The 21,659-nt window shown below is 34.8% G+C and overlaps 2 protein-coding genes across 2 annotated transcripts; both read right to left on the reverse strand.

Annotated features, from left to right (window-relative positions):
- Window positions 1-109: 109 nt before the first annotated feature.
- Window positions 110-11,979, reverse strand: LOC135073798 (charged multivesicular body protein 5). Its single transcript, XM_063967976.1, has 5 exons — window positions 11,785-11,979; window positions 11,515-11,666; window positions 11,139-11,304; window positions 9,823-9,946; window positions 110-1,959 (listed from the first exon to the last, which is right to left on the reverse strand). The coding sequence occupies exons 1-5, from the start codon at window positions 11,851-11,853 to the stop codon at window positions 1,790-1,792; spliced, it is 681 nt and encodes a 226-aa protein (XP_063824046.1). The 5' UTR covers window positions 11,854-11,979; the 3' UTR covers window positions 110-1,789.
- Window positions 11,980-16,857: 4,878 nt separating this feature from the next.
- Window positions 16,858-18,517, reverse strand: LOC135074134 (putative nuclease HARBI1). Its single transcript, XM_063968436.1, has 5 exons — window positions 18,106-18,517; window positions 17,754-18,035; window positions 17,212-17,599; window positions 16,998-17,131; window positions 16,858-16,908 (listed from the first exon to the last, which is right to left on the reverse strand). Exons 1-4 carry the CDS (start codon window positions 18,358-18,360, stop codon window positions 17,001-17,003), a joined length of 1,056 nt encoding a protein of 351 aa, XP_063824506.1. The 5' UTR covers window positions 18,361-18,517; the 3' UTR covers window positions 16,858-16,908; window positions 16,998-17,000.
- Window positions 18,518-21,659: the final 3,142 nt, after the last annotated feature.

Genomic DNA, 21,659 nt, shown 5'->3' on the forward strand with positions numbered 1-21,659 from the left:
GTGCTAAATGTTACCTGAATTTAAAAGACATAAGAATAGGAATTCTAAAATGAAACACGATTTAAAAAGGTATAACTTATAAAGATCATAAAGTTACATAACAATTAGACACATTTTTGAAACAATATTTATTTTATGCTTTTTAAAAGTACCTATAAGTAATACCTATATTATGTAAATGATGAGTGTTAAGAATCAAATAATTGTGTTGCTATTGTTAATGTATTAAAATCTAATTTTAAAGCAATTCGCAATAAAGTATATTTTTCTATTTGCAATCACATAATGATTTTCTTTACAATTATGAACATAATTAGTAGTTAATCTCAAAAGAACCAATTATTCTGGAAAATAATTACGTATACATTTGAAAGCATTATTGTCGTGATCCGATAACCAGATATATGTAAATGTTTATTTTACCAATTCTGAAACCACAGCTTCTGGAATGTTTTCCTGCGTTAATTAACTTCCAAATACATCAGGCGACTAAAGAAAAGGTGGGACTTTTTTATGCTAAAGTGCAATCTCTATACTCTCCTAAACCTTTTTAATTTGATCTGATTATCAAATCACTAAAGAGAACCCTGACCAAAAAAAGTATGCATGATCAGTAAAAAAATTGCCAAATCTTATTCTACAGAAATTACTGCACAATTTAAAGTAACACAAGCGGTTAACGCGATGTGATTCTTGGTTTACAACAAAAAGCATAATTGTATTATAAAACTTAAGATATATTAAATTTATATTTAAATGTACATTTATATTATATTTGCGTAGGCATGGTGAGTTACTATAAAGAAATCACAGCATTATGCTGAGGCAGTTTCATGTATCCTCTGAAGCCATGAGAACTGCTGTAACCTTACTATGTCTAACATCAGGTGAGCCTTTGTTCTAATATATTCTAAGTTAGGTGGTGATTTAAAAGAAAATGGCATTTATCTATGCATTTAAGCACAGGAATGATCGTCATGATACTAATGAATGACAGATTAAGGGATTTTAATTGAGAATTTATCATCACAATAGATCACCTTCGAACGTGAGAAGCAAATCAGCATTAACCACTAGTGGCGCCATCTGATGATTGTAAATACGATAGCTTTCAACATACCCACCTATGATAAAGTGGACGCACAGGGTGACAAACGAATCAATCACAGAGCTCTATTCAACGCTGTGCGTTCGATTAGCTGCTTCACTTAAGCAAGCATCGTTTGTGAATACGGGTGTAAGTGCCCTGATGACTAAACAATCATTATAACCCTAGCAAAATTACGAATTTTTAATTACGAAAGGTTTAAAAGCCGAAGAAATTTCGTAAAATGTTTGCCCCCTCTCCTTCATGACGATCGATCAAAAGAGAGATGAATGTTATGGCTTGAGAGAGGTGATCTTCCCTGCCCTTTTGTCCCTATGTCTGGGAGTACTCCACCTGGACATGAGCTCCCCTGGCTTACCTGGAAGTCTTTAAATAGACTTCGGACTCAGGTCGGCCGTAGTAAGGACAATCTGTTTAAGTGGGGATTCTTGGATGGCTAAAGCGTGGAGTGCAAGTGTGGTTTGGTTCCCCAGTCAACGAAGCACATGAGGTCTTGCCCTGCGTGCCCAAACAACTGCACGCTGGAAGATTAACTGAAGGCTACTGCCAACGCCACTCTCGTGGCGGAGTTTTGGGCTGACACTGTGTAGATTTGTTGTCGACACGACAAGAAGAAGACCCTAGCAAAATGAGACGTGTCATGCCGCACAATCAAAGAACAAAGGCTCACCTACCCTCACTTTAACGGGACGTCTGCACAACGCTAGGCACCTGCGGCAGTCCGAACTCGTCCACGGGCACTCCGTCTTTGTTTCGTACGCTGTCCGCGCCGGGTTCCTTGTCGGGCGCTGCCGGTGCCTTCACTACGTCATCGAGGTATGACGTGTCGTCGTCCAGAGCTATCTCGTCGCCTGTAAGACAGTGAATAGAGCGATGAGAAAGTAATCGTGAAATCTTTTGACTTTTGAGTTTCAAAATGGTTGCTAAAGAAATTATGACGGGTCCGTGGCCGAGTCCCCCAGTGTTCGACGCACCCGTGGTCGACGCCCCCGATTTAAATAAAGGACATTGTCAGAAACCGCCTTAGATTCCTGGGCACAGCAGTAAAGTATCAAAATTAATCTCTTACTTTTTGAATACTTAAATATTAATTAGATTGTAACGGACACTTGAGGATTAGAAAATGAAATAATAAAAGTCTTTTATATGTATTCCATAATACTATGACGACATCCGGACATTTTAGGGCGTGGCCTGCTCCATATCCTATGAAGTTCCATAATTTGTGTCGATAAAATCTATGTAAAATCGGCACAAGGCAATGCCGTACTTCATTGTTAGGAATCCATGTAATAGTGATGTTGACTGCGGTCATCATAGACAATAAGATACCGATCTTGTAAATAAAATAAATCGTCCATATTGCTACAGTATGACTAGATTTTAATTAAAAGTTAAAAATATATTGCACGATACTACAAGAAGCTATCTAATGTGTCCAACTGGTCGAAGGTTATGAATAAAATAAAAAGAATTGTGATCATAACACTGATATAGACAATGACAACAATATGGGATCATCTTTAATATATCTGTAACAGTTTCAAAATCCGATGAAAAATCCAATGCCGCTTAAAGTGAGAGAAATGTCTAAAGTTCTAATAGAATTGAAAGTTTTATTCGCTCAAAATGCTTATAACAATAATTGGTAATACATATTATAGCCTGACCAGGAACATAAAAACCCTGGCATAGAGGCGCTTCAATTGCATTTGATAGTGCAACACTGGGTACAGTCGTACCTGTATTAAATTAATAGGCTAACTTTATGTATCAGGATTCCGGATTATAGGCTTATTTAATATTTTCATAAATTAACAAAAACGTATTATATTATAGGTAAACTGGTTTAAATAAATTAAATGAAACCATCAATCGAGCAAGTAGGATTTTATTATTATTCATCAATAATCAAATTCTGAACTTGAATATTCAACTACAATGTCTGCTCATGAACGCTTCAAACTCGGTACTTCTTTCCCAATTCCATAAAATTCAATACTTACAAAGTGACAAAAAACTTTAAAATAGGTAGTTGAAACAAACAACAGCTAATTTTCATAGTTGACTGTACTATACGATAAACATGTCAGTCAATTTGACAACCTTTGTCGGAAACATTATTCAATGAAAATATTGTCCGAACCCTTAGTATTTCTCTTCGACAAATACTTTAACACATTGTGAACCACTTTTCTTTCACGACTATAAAAAGATTTTAGCAATTTAATTCACAAAATCAATTGCGCACATTTAAAATAAAGTTTGTTTACACTTTGACAGCAATAGACTGACATGCAAGGTGACATGTCAATGAAGTTTTCAGTTACTGTTGCCATTAAAAGAAATTAGTACCATTAATTTTCCGCAACATGGCGAGGGTTTTTATGTTCCTGGTCAGGCTATAAGTACCTTTATAATGTATCGATAGAACCAAAATGATGTCCTCTCAGCTTGTAAAGAGAAAACCCAGGCAATGTTCAGAACATTTCATAGGTAGTAGTAAATAATATTTATTTTATTATTAAAATTGAATATTTTGATATTGATAAAATTGAATATATCTTTCGATTCAAATACCGAATATTTTTCAATCGATAATAATTATCGAGAATTGTTAATAATATTCAATTAAAAGTAGTTCAATCCCTAGTCATGCATAGACTAAGACGGTAACCATGGAGATAGTTAGTTTGGTAAGTCACGTGTTAAATGTCAAGAGTGGAAAGTAAACATAGGATTCATGTTATTTATTTACGTGCAAAATGTAAGTAATAAATCATAAAAGTGGAACGCCGAGCTATTTCCAAAACCCGTCCAATATTATAATACAATTTGGCTGCGACAACTACAATACAGAACATCTCCCAAATCGATGTGCATAAAATAATATAATACAATACTAGTAAGTAAGAGGTTATGATAACAATATTGCTATCAATAAGTTTATAGAATTGGTCCGCCAGGTATAATTGTTCTTACATAAAGATTTGTGTCATTTAGAACCTAGAAAGTATTTTTTCGGCACTGTTGATCTAACGGCGAACAATGTATGGAGAACGAACATTGTCCTTTAATATCATATTTTTTTCGGCTTTTGCACTAAGTACAGTCAACGAAAAAAGGTTCACAAGCCAATTATTATACTAAACCAGTGTTTTTCAACCTATGGGTCGCGACCCCTTGGGGGGTCGCGAAGCCTCTATAGGGGGGTCGCGAGAGGTCGTAAAAACTACCTTTAGTAAAAAAAAACAGTAAAGTTTTTAGAACTTTACTGTTTTTTTTACATTTTCTAATTATGCAAATGTATCTCTCCTATGCTTTGTCTCATATCTGTGCAACCTCTGTCAACTGCTTTGTCTCAGATCTAAGACAAGATTACTTTGTCATTTGGAACATCATTTGAAAACCGTAGCAGTTGGGGGGGCAGTGGCGTAGCGTGGCTTTTCGCCGCCCGGGGCCGTCCGGAAATCCGCCGCCCTTTATTTTAATTATAAATATTTTAAAGTTTAAATATTATATTGAATGGACTTCAGGTACACTATTCACCTTATTTGTTGAAAGTCAAAATAAACTACCACGCACGAAAATACATTAAAGAGAAGCAATTGCTTGAAACCCACAGGAAGTTTGATTTTCTTAAATAGCTCAGCTTTATTATGTAACACTAGGTGTATAACAATAAACAATAATAACAAGTATTAAAGTATTTATTTGTCAATTGAGAGTAAATATTATCTTAAATTATACAGTGTGTCCGGGCATGTAGTGATCTAACTTTAAGGGCAAAATCTAGGGACAATTTTATCGATAAAAATACTTCGAATTTGGGGCTTGACCAATTTATCGCAAAATTACAAGGATTTAAGTTTTTAATTTTTAGTTTTCACCTCTTCCTTCAAAAACAAGTGAAAGCGTGGGTAGCTTAACATTAATAAGCAAATATTTTATATCATGCGATAGCCAATAATATTATCTTTTAGTAGAAGTAGAAAACAGACACAAGTTCATACATTTTATGGGAGTAAGAATGGATTTAATTAGAAAATACAAGATTTTTTTCACTTCTTTTTCAGTTCCTTTCCAACACAAGAAAAACCAGGTCGTTAAAGTATGTTTTTTTTGCATTGTATTATTACTATTTGAGCTATTCTACAAAACGAATGTAAATTTATTAGTCTACGTCTATTAGTTTTGACGTAATTGTTGAACAAAGATACCCCTTCCCAGCCGGTTCCATAGCGCGTCGGAATAGGTTGTGTGATTCTTTCAGCAGTGCATTTTCGCATGTTAGCAGCGCTATGGAACCGGCTCGGAAGGGGTATCTTTGTTCAACAATTGCGTCGAAACTAATAGACGTAGTCTAATAAATTTACATTTGTTTTGTAGAATAGCTCAAACACTCAAATACAATGCAAATAAAACATACTTTAACGACCTGGTTTTTCTTGTGTTGGAAAATAACTTGTATTTTTCTAATTAAATCCATTCTTACTCCCATAGAATGTACGAAACTTGTGTCTGTTTTCTTCTTCTACTAAAAGATAATTTTATTGGCTATCGCATGATATAAAATATTTGCTTATTAATGTTAAGCTTCCCACGTTTTCACTTGTTTTTGAAGGAAGAGGTGAAAACTAAAAATTAAAAACTTAAATCCTTGTAATTTTGCGATAAATGGGTCAAGCCGCAAATTTGAAGTATTTTTATCGATAAAATTGTCCCTAGATTTCGCCCTTAAAGTTTGATCACTACATGCCCGGACACATTGTATACAGGGTGTTTGGCGCATCGTGTGCCAAAATGATTTGGCGAATAGAATGGGTCATTTCCTATATTTTCAGCCCCCATAACACGTTCCATGCCAGGCGGCTACTTTTATATCAATGTTTTTAGTAATTTCACCAAAATACCCAAATCGCATCATTTAATTTCGATTTAAAAAAAAACTACTAGGCGTAGCCTCAAAGTAAATATTTTGTTTTGACGTACATTGATGTAGGGTTGCATCAAATCTAAATTTACTGGCAAATATCATCTAGTTTTTTTTTAATTCAGCTTTGAAGTTTTCCGAAAAGTTAAAAATGGACTGAACATTTAAGTTTACATGGCTATAAAAAAATAAATAAAAGAGATAGCGATCTTCGGATTTAATCAAAACTTCTCTAGTCTATCCCCATTCAAACGGTATACTAATCTTGTTTAAATAATAACAATAACTTCACAAATTCCTTAAATTAGTGCATTGACTCTACTCGGACTGATTTGCGAAATTTGTGTTTATAGCCCCTTTTGTGTGAATAGCACGTTATTAAACACCTAACAGGTAAAAATTATTTATCTTATGCAATGTAAAAACCTTTTCCCTTTCGTTTTTCAATGTGGATTTCTTGAAATTAAAGACGAAAATAATTATTTTGATCGTTTATTAATTATTACAAATTTTGTTCAAAATGTCCGCCTCGGCAACGTATACACTCACGACATCTTCTTCTAATTTCGACTGTTGTCGTATGCAGCCACATTTCTCTTTTTATTACTACAAAGGCGTTTTCTATTCGTTGTTGTAGTTCTTCTATTGTTTGAATCCGTTACGTACACCAGTTCTTTAGCTCGTCCCCAGACGTAAAAATCTAACGGAATTAGGTCTGGGGAACGTGCAGGCCACTGTATAGGGCCATCTCTTCCAATCCAAGAGTAGAAAACGCCTTTGTAGTAATAAAAAGAGAAATGTGGCTGCATACGACAACAGTCAAAATTAGAAAAAGATGTCGTGAGTGTATACCTACGTTGCCGAGACGGTCATTTTGAACAAAATTTGTAATAATTAATAAACGATCAAAATAATTATTTTCGTCTTTAATTTCAAGAAATCCACATTGAAAAACGAAAGGGAAAAGGTTTTTACATTGCATAAGATAAATAATTTTTACCTGTTAGGTGTTTAATAACGTGCTATTCACACAAAAGGGGCTATAAACACAAATTTCGCAAATCAGTCCGAGTAGAGTCAATGCACTAATTTAAGGAATTTGTGAAGTTATTGTTATTATTTAAACAAGATTAGTATACCGTTTGAATGGGGATAGACTAGAGAAGTTTTGATTAAATCCGAAGATCGCTATCTCTTTTATTTATTTTTTTATAGCCATGTAAACTTAAATGTTCAGTCCATTTTTAACTTTTCGGAAAACTTCAAAGCTGAATTAAAAAAAAACTAGATGATATTTGCCAGTAAATTTAGATTTGATGCAACCCTACATCAATGTACGTCAAAACAAAATATTTACTTTGAGGCTACGCCTAGTAGTTTTTTTTTAAATCGAAATTAAATGATGCGATTTGGGTATTTTGGTGAAATTACTAAAAAAATTAATATAAAAGTAGCCGCCTGGCATGGAACGTGTTATGGGGGCTGAAAATATAGGAAATGACCCATTCTATCCACCAAATCATTTTGGCACACGATGCGCCAAACACCCTGTATAGTGCTCATTGAACTTAGAAGGAATAACATATGTGCTTAAATTATTAAGGGTTGTACCTACCCCAGCTAACCAGCGCCACCATATTTTTTCTTGATTACTTTTGTTATAGACCGAAATTAAAAAAGGGGTTTGAAAAATGTATAATATGTATCGAAGCTATTTTTTAAAATAATTTGTTTGAATTCATTAGATATTTGCAGCAAGTTACAGATTTAATTACTCCTAAAAGTTACCATTTTAGCTAATTTTGAATTTCGAACTTGCAGAATATAATAAATACACGGTTTTAAAAGTAGCTTAGATATGGCTTTAACTATTTACAAACCACTTTTTTATTTCGGTTTGTAACAAGAGAAATCACGAAAGATTATCTGTGGCGCAAGTTTTAGAGGGGTAAGTAAGCTCCTTAAATATTTTTGTTACTATTACTTAAAAAAATAGATTAAAAATGTACTCTTCGTGCTGTTGTTAATGTTTTTTTCGTGCTAATGTTTTTTTTCTTATCCGCCGCCCCCTTTCATATGCCGCCCGGGGCCATGGCCCCCCCTGCCCCCCCCAAGCTACGCCACTGTGGGGGGGCAGTTTTGCGCGGCTCAATAGCACGCCAAAGGTTAACGTATGAATTTGATCTAATTTTAATGCAGGATTGAGTGCCCTTCAACCGTCATGTAGACCACTTTTTGATAGGGTAAGTCCTTTACGCGGTATAATCGGAAAACCGAAAAACGCCCCTTTCGGGGGCCCCCCACCACTTAAGCACAACTCCGTCGAAGTCGAAAACCTAGGAGTCTTTATGGGCAACCAATGAAGCCATTAAAGCAGTAAAATCTTTTGTAGGACTTATTTCCCATATGATTCATTTTCTACTAGCCTATTAAATATTAATATTCGTTTATAAACATGTTAGTGCCTGACTGTACATTTGATTAAAAATTGCTTCAAATCGAATTTAGCTGAACGGGAGCGTCGACCACGGGTGCGTCGAATACTAGGGGACTCGGCCACGGACCCATTATGACATGTGAAATTTGAATTTCGTTAAATTTTTTATTTATTTATAGGTACAACAACAGAATACAATCTCAAACATTTTTTTATAGAATAACATTAGTTTTTTGCATTTAAATTGAACTCCTATAAATGTTGCACAGTTGTGTGTTGTTGTTAGTCAAATATGGTTTCAATTACCCCCACAGAAAGTGCAGTTACTATGCAATTATGGTAGTTTTAAAGGTGATGATACTAATGCAAAAAAATATGATTTGAGTTGGTTGGTTGAGTCAATAATATGATGATTAAAATTATAAAAATACAAGATAAGAGAGATTACATGAGATGTCATGATGTTGAAATAAAATGACTGTTTTAACTCACAAAAACCCCTTGAAATTAACGCCCGTATTCACAAAAATTACTATAAGGTCTCACAGTATGCGTGGACGTACAGGATCTGGGTCACACATAAACCAATCACTATTCATCGCTGTGCGATCGACTTGCTGCTTCACTTAAGCAAGCATCGTTTGTGAATACAGGCATAAGACCTTTTACTGAGTGTAACACAATTTTCCATTTCCACATTAGTCTCACATTTCTGATGCTTGCTAGGTTGATATCAAAAGTAAAGTATTGAAACATACCAAGAGCATCGAGTTCTGCGGCCAGCTCATCATCGTCGATCTCTACGGAGAATTTTTCTACCCCATCGGCCATATTCAGCTCTATCACTTGATTTTAGCAATTCTGCGGGCTATGTCGGTCACTTTGGTTTTCCTATCTCCTCATTTCTGATCCGATCACGCAGGGAAACTATGCTTGGCATAGCACGCTCCATCGCCCTTTGGGTGACCTTGAGCCTTTTTATGAGGCCCATAGTAAGCGACCACATCCCAAATCCCTATACTATCACAAGAAAAGTATTGAAACATACCAAGAGCATCGAGTTCTGCGGCCAGCTCATCATCGTCAATCTCCGGCATGCCAGAGAATTTTTCTACCCCATCGGCCATATTCAGCTCTGCCACTTGATTTTAGCAATTCTGCGGGCTATGTCGGTCACTTTGGTTTTCCTATCTCCTCATTTCTGATTCGATCACGCAGGGAAACTATGCTTGGCATAGCACGCTCCATCGCCCTTTGGGTGACCTTGAGCCTTTTTATGAGGCCCATAGTAAGCGACCACATCCCAAATCCCTATACTATCACAAGAAAAGTATTGAAACATACCAAGAGCATCGAGTTCTGCGGCCAGCTCATCATCGTCGATCTCCGGCATGCCGTACTGCCGGCCCAGCGCCTCTTGAACCTCGTCAGCTTGCTCCAACATGTCTGCCAGCTCATCGTTTACGTCCTGGAAGAGAAGGTTGAAAGGTTTTATTGTAGTTATTAAGTTACAATTACAAATTAATAAACCAAACTACCTAAGTTTATTATTTAATATATAATTGTGTGGAAATAAATAAATAAAAAAGTTCATCCTCCCAAGTATAGAAGATATTACAAGTTAGACTATAATTTATTGTTATTCTCCACATTTTAGTACAGTAATAATGAAGAATGTTCACTAATTTTGTTTTTTAGCTTTCTGTATTCTCTGTTAAAAATAAAAAATACACGTGAAAGAATTATTTCGATACGTCAATTAGTTTCCAAGATATTGAATTTTAAAAGTGCGGGCGGCGGCCGGCCTGCCATTTTATGCGCGTGACGTCATATTACAGTGACTGGCTCATATTTGTATGGGTGGAATCTTGCAAGCTGAATTAAGACCCACTTCCAGGCAACCGATTAAGCTGAAATTTCGCAAACACATGTGATTTGGATGACCATGCAATATTATGATGACATGGAGCTGATCTGATGATGGAGCTGGAAGGTGGCCATAGGAACTCTATAATAAAACGACTTAAATCCATCGAGTTTGGGTTCGTTCGTTTTGTATTGACGAGTACTTTAATTCTATATAGTAATCAGGGTCTAATGATGGAGCTGGAAGGTAATTCGCAATAAAACGACACAATCGCATCAAGTTTGGGTTTGGTTCAATTTTAATTTCTGTGATGGGTCTGGGTGTTAATATGTATAATAAGTTTGTATTTACAAAAAAAAATGTATTTAAGTATGTTTATATCCGTTTTCTAGTGAGCGGATACTGTGAATGTACGTCACGCGGGGTCACGTGACCGTCGGCGGCACTCAATATTTAAGCGAACTTTGAATGCCTATAAAATCATAACTACTGGGTATTTTTGAATGAAATAAAAACTAATGTATTTGTAAATGTAAAAGCCTAACCGTAACATATGTTTCAAGTGATTTTGCATACCTAGTAACATTCTCAATTATGTAGGTTAAGGTAATAGTAAGAAAGGCAAAATAAAAGTTATTCCTAAAATAGGCAGTATTAGAACATGTTATATTTACTCGATAGATTGAGGAATTAATATATTTCCTTATCCACATGCCACAAAAGGATGAAACTATTGTTATTTTGAGATAAGTTCATAAGTTATTTGAACTCTTTTGATAGATTGTAAGCATACCTCAATGTTATCAATGTTGATTTTCTTGAATTCCTTTTTCATTTGAGTGACACCGTCTTTCATCGCAGTCACCGTGGCCTGTGTGTCCTTCAGGGTTTGTGTGGCGTAGTTCGCCTGCTCCATGTTGAAAGACTGAGCTCGCAAACTATCCAGTTGTTGTTCGTACCTGGAATTTTATAATCAAAATTTAGAGCAATCATTAATGTAATTATATCCAGTTCAAGTTAGCAAAATTAATTTGATAAGTAAACATGACAAAGTTTCCTGGAATTTAGTATGGGGTAGTATCAAATGCAATTTCCGATAAACGTTGATTGCAATTTTCGATGTAGAGTAATTTAAAAATTAATTAAATATTTTCGAATCATTAATTTACATTTTCTTTTGTTTCAAGACCCGCATAGCCTTCTGCTTTACAGAGTTCTTTGCTGGACCTTCCCTCATCTTGTTCATTTGATCTTTGTATTTCCTAAGCTCATTCTCCAGTTTTTGTACTTTCTGCTCGATATTGTCTGCTCTGGCATCGACCTATAAAATACAAACACACTTACAGTATCTCGTAAAAAAGAGAAACTATTCTTTTGAATGCCAATGATTCATCAATCAAGAAAAGTACTTCAGTACGATGATGACCACTACTACTTACATTGGTGATACAGTCCGTAATACTAGGACCAGGTTCTTTAGGTTTTCCTCTACCAAATATTCTGTTCATGATGATGAGATGAGAATATAAAATTGGTTGAACCTACGATAAAAACGACAAATTATGTTTTATTGATAGCGCACAACAATTTTTTATCCAATCAAAGCTGTCAAAATTCGTCCGTCATTTCCGTCAATGTCAAGAATAGAATGCATAGACTAGAATTTTTTTTTTCTTAAATTTAGCTTTTAGTATTTCCCCACCTGCCCGCGGACTTACCACATGACAGGCAAAATGACCTTACTGTGAATTCTATTCCAAAAACACATCATCATTAACGGAGTACACTTCACCAATATCAGCCAAGACTACGAAACTGTGTGTGTGTGTGTGTGTGTGTGAAGGTTGCAGACAAAATATCCCAGATAGACGATTCCTCAAGTGTTCTTATTGCGATAAATTTTACGACTTAGAATGTGCAAATGTCTCCGAGGCGCGATTTTACAATACTATGTCACCTAATAGAAAAAGGAATTGGAAATGCCAAACATGTATTTGTAATGCGCCTAAAAAAGATAACTCAAACACTCCTATTAGACCAAAATCTCCTGATTCATTTATTACAATGAGAAAGAAAAAAGACCAAATCGAAACATCTTCCATTGCATTCTTAAACCAGACAATAGATATAGACCAGTCTGTTACTGAAATATGTGACGACACACAGATGAGTCCATCTGACATAAATGAACCACAGACTGTAATCACTATAGATATGATAAGCAAACTACTGGATGTGAAACTGGAACAGATCAGGACAAACCTATTGCAAGATATTAAGAATACTATCCAGGTAAAATTTAATGCTGCATTACAAAACCTTCAGCACGACGTAGAACACAAAACAAATGAGCTAAAAAACGAACAGACCACCATTAAGGAAGAGATAAGAGTAATAGACAAGAAGATTCAAAACATAGAAGAACAACTACATTCGCTGAATAACTCGAAGAAAATAGTTCTGTTTGGATTATGGGAACAAAATAATGAAACTGATTATGAGCTATATGATAGCATTTCAAGAGTGTTTCATGATATTTTGGACATAAATATTAACCCATTTGTCGAGGATATAAAACGCATCGGGAAAAGAGGAAATAACCGTCCATTACTGATTGAGGTGACAAATAAAAGAATGGCAAAATATATAATTCAAAATGCTAAATGCTTTAAAAACACTGGATTGGCGGTTGATATATTTATGGAAGGAAAGGAACTAAAAGACCGAAACTTGCTACGTCAAAATTTAAAATCAGCTCGAAAAAATGGACACCACGCTATCATAAGAAATAACAAATTAATTATTAATGGTATAGAAACACCTGCAATGGAAACACGCATCACTAAAACACAAGAGAAGACCCAGACCCAGCCATCCCGGGCCCAGCCGTCCCAGGCCCAGCCGTCCCGGGCCCAGCCGTCTCAGGCCCAGCCATCCCAGGCCCAGCCGTCCCAGGCCCAGCCGTCCCGGGCCCAGCCGTCCCGGGCCCAGCCGTCCCAGGCCCTGCCGTCCCGGGCCCAGTCTTCCCAGGCTCAGCCGTCCCGGGCCCAGTCGTCCCAGGCCCAGCCGTCCCGGACCCAGTCGTCCCAGGCCCAGCCGTCCCGGGCCCAGTCGTCCCAGACCCAGCCGTCCCAGGCCCAGTCGTCCCAGGCCCAGTCGTCCCAGGCCCAGTCGTCCCGAGATCAGCCATCCCAGGCCCAGACGTCTCGGGCCCAGCCGTCCCAAACACCACAGCCACACCCCACTCCGGCGCCCCACCAGCGCCACGCCCACAGCAGTAAGAAGACAACAACAACTACACCCAACCAGACATTTCGATAATGGATTACTGATAACATTCCAAAATATCCAAAGTATAGGAAATAAATTACATTTGATTGAACACTTATTGACAGATTCTAATATTGACATTATGTTACTATCAGAAATATGGAAAAACACAAATTATTGTAACTCTATTAACTTACCAGGCTACAAACTGGGTTCATTGTACTGTAGAGAAAATTATGAGGGAGGAGGTGTCTGTTTAATGATAAAAGACAGCATAGATTTTATAGACAGAAAAGATATTGTTAACTATTCTGTAGAATTTATTATTGAATTTTGTGCCATTGAAATACCTAAATTAAATACAATTGTAATAGGACTATACAGAGCAGACCGCCATATAGATATATTCTACGAACAAATCAATAAACTTCTAAAAAAACTAAATACAAAAGACAAAAATAAATACATAGTGATAGGTGGGGATTTTAATATAAATATGCACGTTAACAATAAACAATCTCAAGAGCTCATAAATGCAATGAATTCATTTAATTTAAAACAACTTATTAACGAACCCACGCGAGTAACTAAAACAACTTCATCCTGTATTGACCTAGTATTCACAAACTATACCAGCCTAGTAAAAAAATCTTACGTTGAGGATTATGGACTATCTGACCACAAAGCCGTCCAAGTCAAACTAAATTCAAAGTGGCATTATGAAGACAACTGCACTCTCTACAAGCAAAAAAGAATATTTACAGAAAGCAATATAAATATGTTTAAAAATTCACTAAAAGAGCAAAATTGGGATAAGATCATAGACGAAAATAAAAGTGTAGACTATAACTATAATTCATTCATAGCAGTAGTAAAAAATAACCTAAATAAACATATTCCATTGAAAAAAATTAAAATTAAAAATACTATAAAAAAAACTTGGCTTACTACAGGAATAAAAAAATCTTGCATCCATAAAAGAGCACTAGGCATACTTGTAAATGAAACAAATAGTGAAACCATAAAAAAATACTACAAATCATATACTAAAACATTAACGGTCTTATTCATAATAAAATGCTAATATAGGTTTAAAACCTACATTAGCTAAAACGTTTGATAGGCTTAAAACACTCTTATAAACCTCTGATAAAAAACGTTATTCATAATCGTTTACAAACCTTTGATAGCTAAAACAGAGTTTAATATTTTCTTTCCACAGACTATACAAAAAGAATGAACGAAAACAGCTTTTTTGGTGATTTAACTTGATGGACCATGTAAAATCATAGACAAATCGCAGAAAAAAAAAACAAAAAATTGGCAGCTGTGACGTTTTACTTACTGACATTGACATTTGGCACGAAAATTTAATAAAGTTTTCGGTTTTTTCGATCAACTCCCAAGTTTTATCAAACTTTTATAAAACTTGGGATTGTATGTTCTGGATTCTGTACCTCTTACCCTGTACTCTGCAATAAGCTCTTACGACGACCCGGCTAGTTACATCGGATACTAATTATGTCCATGACGAAGGAGAACAGACCGCCTAAAAGGCAACGATCAGAAAACTGGTTGGAGGAAGATAAGGTAGTACTTATTTTTAGCCTGATAAAGTGCCTACTAATTTTTGTAGCATGGTTTTATTTATGTTTGACGCCTAGTGTTTGCTTTTCAGTATTTGCTGAAAGAGTTGGTGAAAGAAAGAGTAAATGCAATCGAAAATAAAAATACAGACACTAACACGAATAAACGGAAGGTTGCGGCTTGGGCTGATTTACAAACAACGTTGGTACATCTTTTGATTTCTGCCTTCAATATAAAATTTTGCCTTTACCTGTAATTCAAAATCCTGTCATTTCTTTTTCAGGTTTAATTCAATGTGCGCTGGTATGAACCGCTCCATTACCCAGTTAAAATCGCAATGGAGCCTCATAAAAATCAGTGCGAAGAAAGACAAGACCATTGCTAGGCAGGCTCAAATTAAAACTGGCGGTGGTCCACCATTATCAGTGCCTGACGATAGGGCTGATGATATAGCATCTTGGTTGCCCAATGAATTTGTAGTCGATGTTAACAGATTTGACTCGGACTCAAATAAAAGTGAATTAATTAACATTCAAGAGGAGGAATCAACTCAAAATACGCAAGATCAGGAATTGATAAATAATGAAGAAATCCAATATGAATTGGTGGTACTTGATGAAGAAATAGAAGATACACATGCTTGTACTACTAGAGGCATATTGGAAGATAAAGAAAATAAAAAAGTAGAGGCAAAAGAAAATAAAGCAAAACCTAATTTTAAAGCACCAGCAATCAAAAAAAAAAGGAAACTGTTAAACAAAGAAGGCTTAATTGATTTAAGCAAAGTTAGGATTTCCGAAATTGCAGAAACAGAATCAAAATGCCGGATTGAACTGCATGAAGTTCAAATGGAAAACGAACGGAAGAAAGGGAGAAACTTGGATCTTGAGCATCAATTATTACAGGAAAAACTTAAATATTACACTCACATTAATAAAGAATAATAAGTCTTTTGATGTTAAAGTTTTTCAAGTACTAACAGATTCTAAATAATAAGTTAGTTCCTCCCTTACTTCTGTTTGTTTTTAATTTGTATTTTATGCAGTTCCAATCCGCATTTTGATTGTGTTTCTGCAATATATTTAGACGGCTATGAATATGTTTACTAGTCATAACTTAATAAGAGTTTGAGATTACTATTAACTAGCTGTTGCCCACGACTCCGCCTGCGTAGACTACTATTTCTGTAACCTACAGGATCTGTGCATTTTTCCAGGATAAAAAGAAGCCTATATGTTATTCGAGACTATATAATCTATCTGTTTTAGCAATTTATTTGTTTATAAGAATTGAACTGTGATTTTTAGTAAGTAAGTTTAATAATTGTACTTAAATTAGTGATATAAAGTAAATACACATATGCCTAGTCACAAACATTCGCCTTTATAATAATAGTGTAAATTATGGTTATTTTGTTTTAAATGTAGAAGGTTGATAACCTCCGAATAGAAACGTTTATACTTAAGCAATTTCTTTGTTTTAAAGAATTGAACTGTGATTTTTAATAAGTAAGTTTGTTGAAACTAATTGTACTTAAATTAGTGATATAAAGTAATTTGTTTTGAATTTTTGCAGAATAATTGCTTTTTTAAAGAGAACTACAGGTTTTGTTTTTGTGATAGTAACAAATTGGACTGAAAATTGAAATACAGGTATTTTTCAATCAAATATTCTTTTTATTTTCATTAAGATGCCAGGAACAGTATCTGAAAAATTAAAATACAACATTTTCATGAACTCAAATGACATTACATAAAAGTAAATCGTTGGAATTTATCAAAATGTATTTTAGTACCATTCAAAAATGTTGATTTATAAAATTTTGTAGTATCAACTGCGACCTACGCCTCAACAATGAAGGTCGGTTGTCGTGAACACTGTTCTCCGTCGAAAGTTGCGGAGTTACAGGGACCTGCTCCATATGTTGTTCTGAAAAATATTATGAATTTGTCAACATTTTGTCATAAAGATTTGTATTCCTTATGTACAGTCAAATTGATAACATTTACCTAACAATGTGTCATTCATATCAATGGCTATATTATGTAATACAGCCAATGCTATGATCACAGCTTTTCCATTTTGGAGGCTTACTGGTAAGCCATGGAGTAGGCATTGGAACCGCTGCTTCCACACCCCAAAACACCTTTCAACAGTGTTCCTAGTTGAGATGTGAGCATTATTGTATGCTTCTTCTTCTGGACGACTAGGCCTTAAAATAGGTGTAAATAGATATGGCAGAAGAGGGTAGCCCGAATCGCCAATAAGGCGTCCTCTAAACTGCCTATCCTCAAATCGTTGTTTTATATTGCTCTCCATAAAAATTCGACTGTCATGTGTACTGCCTCGCCATCTAGCCACTATATCCATTATTTTGAGGTCAGCATCACAGACAACCTAAAATAAAAAAAACAGTATCCTGTAGGTAATCCATCCAATAATATAGTGTTGAATGTTGCTAAAATTTAGATCATACAAAGTAAAAATTATAGACATTATTAAAACAAATCTTTCTCTGTTGTAAACTGTATAAAATCAAAATATATTTTACCTGAACATTCAGGGAATAATAGCCTTTTCTATTAATATAGTACTGGGCCATGTCACCTCCGGTTTTTTTAATTTTAATGTGGGTGCAATCTATGGCTCCTATCACCCCAGGAAAATTTTTAATTGCTCTAAATTTGGCACTAATTCTTTCCTGCTCTCCTATAGTGATAGGCATTTTGATGAAGGAATTTGCCTTATTCGCGATTGCATGCGCGACTCTGGCGCATATCCGGCTCACTGTCGGCTGACTTAGGCCATGGAGGTCACCAGCATCATCTTGTACCTGAAAATGTATGAAAATAATTATAGCAGCCACGACAAAGGGATAAAATAAAACACTTTTTTGTGCTTACCTCACGACGTCCCCAACATCTTATGGCCACTAAAACTTGCAGTTCAGGACACGTGCCACCACCTCTAGCGCTCTGAACCAGATCATCTTCCACCAAATCTATGATGGTGCGCACTGTGTCCTTATTGAACCTATATTTTATTTTAAAATTTAGGTCCCGCAAATCGAATGGGTTGCTTCGTTGGCGGTAGAGCTTTCTACGTCGCGCTGGGTCGGCATTATTGGCTAAATGCACAATTGCATTTATAGCATTCATTTTCACAAGCAAGGATCACAGCAAGGATATTTTGAATAAATAAACCAACGAAGTGACATTCATATGAAATGACATTTATAAAAGTTAGGTTAAAATAGGTTTATTAGAGCTTTAAACAAGGCCCGAGCTCTCGATAACTTATCACACAGATAAAAGAGGATTTTACCGCTAAATGACGATTATGAATAACAATTTTTATCAAACGTTTTATAAACCTCTAATAAGCATTTGATAAAATGTGAAAAATGATTATGAATAAGACCGTAAAACGTTGTGTCAAAACATCTAAAAAGCTAATGTACATAAATAAATGAAAAACTCTGACAACAAAATAAAAACCATGTGGAATATTATAAATAGTAAAACTGGAAAAAATAAACAGAAAAAATACAAAAACATGAAACTGGTAATTGATAATAAAAACATTGAATGTCCAAAAATGATCACAGAAACATTTAACAAATATTTTGTTACCGTTGGCCAAAATAATAACAATAAAATCAATATAGGGCAACCTGTAATTGACCCCCCAATAAATTCATTGTACCTAAACCCTGTAACACGCGAAGAAGTAATTAAAATTATAAACCATCTAAAAAACAAACATAGCTATGGTGTAGACGGGATTCCACCTAAACTAATAAAACAGTGTGCTGAAGAATTATCACAACCTCTTACCTATTTAATTAATCAAAGTTTTCGCGACGGAGAATTTCCCAACCTGTTAAAGATATCAATAGTCAAACCGGTTCATAAAAAAGATGACAAAAGCAACCCTAAAAATTATAGACCAATAGCAATCCTACCATCATTTTCAAAAGTAATTGAGAAGGCCATGTGTAATAGACTGTATAGCCTGACCAGGAACATAAAAACCCTCGCCATGTTGCGGAAAACTAATGGTACTAATTTCTTTTAATGGCAACAGTAACTGAAAACTTCATTGACATGTCACCTTGCATGTCAGTCTATTGTTGTCAAAGTGTAAACAAACTTTATTTTAAATGTGTGCAATTGATTTTGTGAATTAAATTGCTAAAATATTTTTATAGTCGTGAAAGAAAAGTGGTTCACAATGTGTTAATGTATTTGTCGAAGAGAAATACTAAGGGTTCGGACAATATTTTCATTGATTAATGTTTCCGACAAAGGTTGTCAAATTGACTGACATGTTTATCGTATAGTACAGTCCACTATGAAAATTGGCTGTAGTCTGTTTCAACTACCTATTTTAAAGTTTTTTGTCACTTTCTAAGTTTTGAATTTTATGGAATTGGGAAAGAAGTACCGAGTTTGAAGCGTTAATGAGCAAACATTGCAGTTGAATATTCAAGTTCTGAATTTGATTATTGATGAATAATAAAATAAATCCTACTAGCTAGATTGATGGTTTCATTTAATTTATTTAAACCAGGTTACCTTTAATAATATTTTTTCGTTAATTTATGAAAATATCAGATTAGCCCCTAATCCTGAATCCCGATACATAAATTTAGCCTATTTTAATTTAACACATGTACGACTGTACTCAGTGTTGCACTATCAAATGCAATTGACGCGCCTCTATGCCAGGGTTTTTATGTTCCTGGTCAGGCTATACACATTTTTAGAAAAGTTTAAAATTCTAGATGATTGCCAGAATGGATTCCGAAAAACTAGATCAACTACCTTGGCTGTATATAAATACATCCAAGCTGCCCTGCAACATCTAAATGATAAAAAATATGCCTTGGGCATATTATTAGATATGACCAAAGCATATGATAAAGTTTCACATAACATCCTATTGTCAAAATTATATGGTTCAGGTATACGAGGTACAGCTTTTAACTGGTTTAGATCATACTTGTCAAACAGAAAACAAATAGTCCAAATTGATTTCCACAACACTACAACTAACGAGATAGAAACAATAACATCCGAAGAGAGACACATGACCTGTTCCATTCCTCAAGGGAGTGTACTAGGCTGTGTCCTCTTTTTAATATACATTAACGATCTTCCAAAAATACTAAACAAAGAAATATCATTACCTATACTTTTTGCAGATGACGTATCAATCTTAATTAAGTGCGAACAAAACTCGAGCCCCGACATCCTTATAAGTAACACATTAGAAAATATTACACATTGGCTGGAACTACATAACTTAGAAATTAATCTTAAAAAAACAAAAGTAATACAATTCCGACCATATACAAAAGCCCCTTTAGACATCAATATAACACTTGGAAAAAATGTACAATTAGAATCAGTAGAAACTTTTAATTTATTAGGACTACACATAGACACAAACATTAAATGGAAAACGCACATAGATCAAATAAGAACCAAAATATCAAAATTTACATACGCCCTATTTGAAATAAAACACAGCACAAACACAGAAACAGCACTAACAGCGTATTACGCTTATGCATACTCCTGGCTTAAATATGGAATAATGCTATGGGGCAACAGCGTTAATGCCAATGACTTATTTCTATTGCAGAAAAAGTGTATAAGAATCATAGCCCAAATAGATAACACACAGAGTTGCAAACCTTATTTCATAAAATACAAAATAATGACCCTAACAGCAATATATATCCATGACCTATGCTCATTTGTTTATAGAAATACACATTTATTCAAAAAAATGCAAGACACACATAACGTTAATACTCGACACAAAGAAAAGCTATGCCTCCCATACTCCAGAATAAAAATGTTAAATACCAGCCCATATTACATGGCCATCAAGTTATTTAATAAACTACCACAAGAAATAAAAAATGAACAAAAGTACACAATATTCAATAAAAAGTTGAAACAATACTTAATAAATAAATGTTACTATAAATTAGATGAATATTTAAATAATAAATAAAATAATAATACAGGACTGATTTTGTGATAAAACTAATACACTAACGTAAACTGAATAACTTTTAATGGCGCTCTGGACTGTAAATAAATACTTAAAATATAATATTATACTTACCTACCTACAAAATAAATAATTATATAGCATGCATGCAGCTCTCCAAAAAATTTGCAATACCTAAACTAGGTTACTAAGTTTTAAGCACTGTATTTAGTTATAAGACCTTATGTACCTACACTTAGTGAGCAAATAAATGAATATGAATATGAATATGAACTTTATATTGCTTGCTTAACTTTAGTTTAGTTAACTTTGACTTTTGACCTTGACGGGCTGCCCGTGGGCCATGATACGACCACTATAATTTTTGATTGTGGTAACAACACTTATTGTCAATGTCAGCTGACTCCATGTGACATGTGTCAAACTAACC

This window comes from Ostrinia nubilalis, chromosome 8, assembly GCF_963855985.1.
Source record: "Ostrinia nubilalis chromosome 8, ilOstNubi1.1, whole genome shotgun sequence".
NCBI lineage: Eukaryota > Metazoa > Arthropoda > Insecta > Lepidoptera > Crambidae > Ostrinia > Ostrinia nubilalis.

Bases quoted from the DNA above. Each gene is read 5' to 3' on its own strand.
- LOC135074134 (XM_063968436.1), bottom strand. From the start codon at position 18,360: ATGAATGCTATAAATGCAATTGTGCATTTAGCCAATAATGCCGACCCA. The intron at 17,600-17,753 runs GTAAAATATATT...TTTTTATTTTAG, and splicing joins ATTATTCCCTGAATGTTCAG to GTTGTCTGTGATGCTGACCT. The intron at 17,132-17,211 runs GTAAATGTTATC...AATATTTTTCAG, and splicing joins TATGAATGACACATTGTTAG to AACAACATATGGAGCAGGTC.
- LOC135073798 (XM_063967976.1), bottom strand. From the start codon at position 11,853: ATGAACAGAATATTTGGTAGAGGAAAACCTAAAGAACCTGGTCCTAGT. The intron at 11,667-11,784 runs GTAAGTAGTAGT...TGTATTTTATAG, and splicing joins TTACGGACTGTATCACCAAT to GTCGATGCCAGAGCAGACAA. The intron at 1,960-9,822 runs GTATGTTTCAAT...ACTGTCTTACAG, and splicing joins CGCAGAACTCGATGCTCTTG to GCGACGAGATAGCTCTGGAC.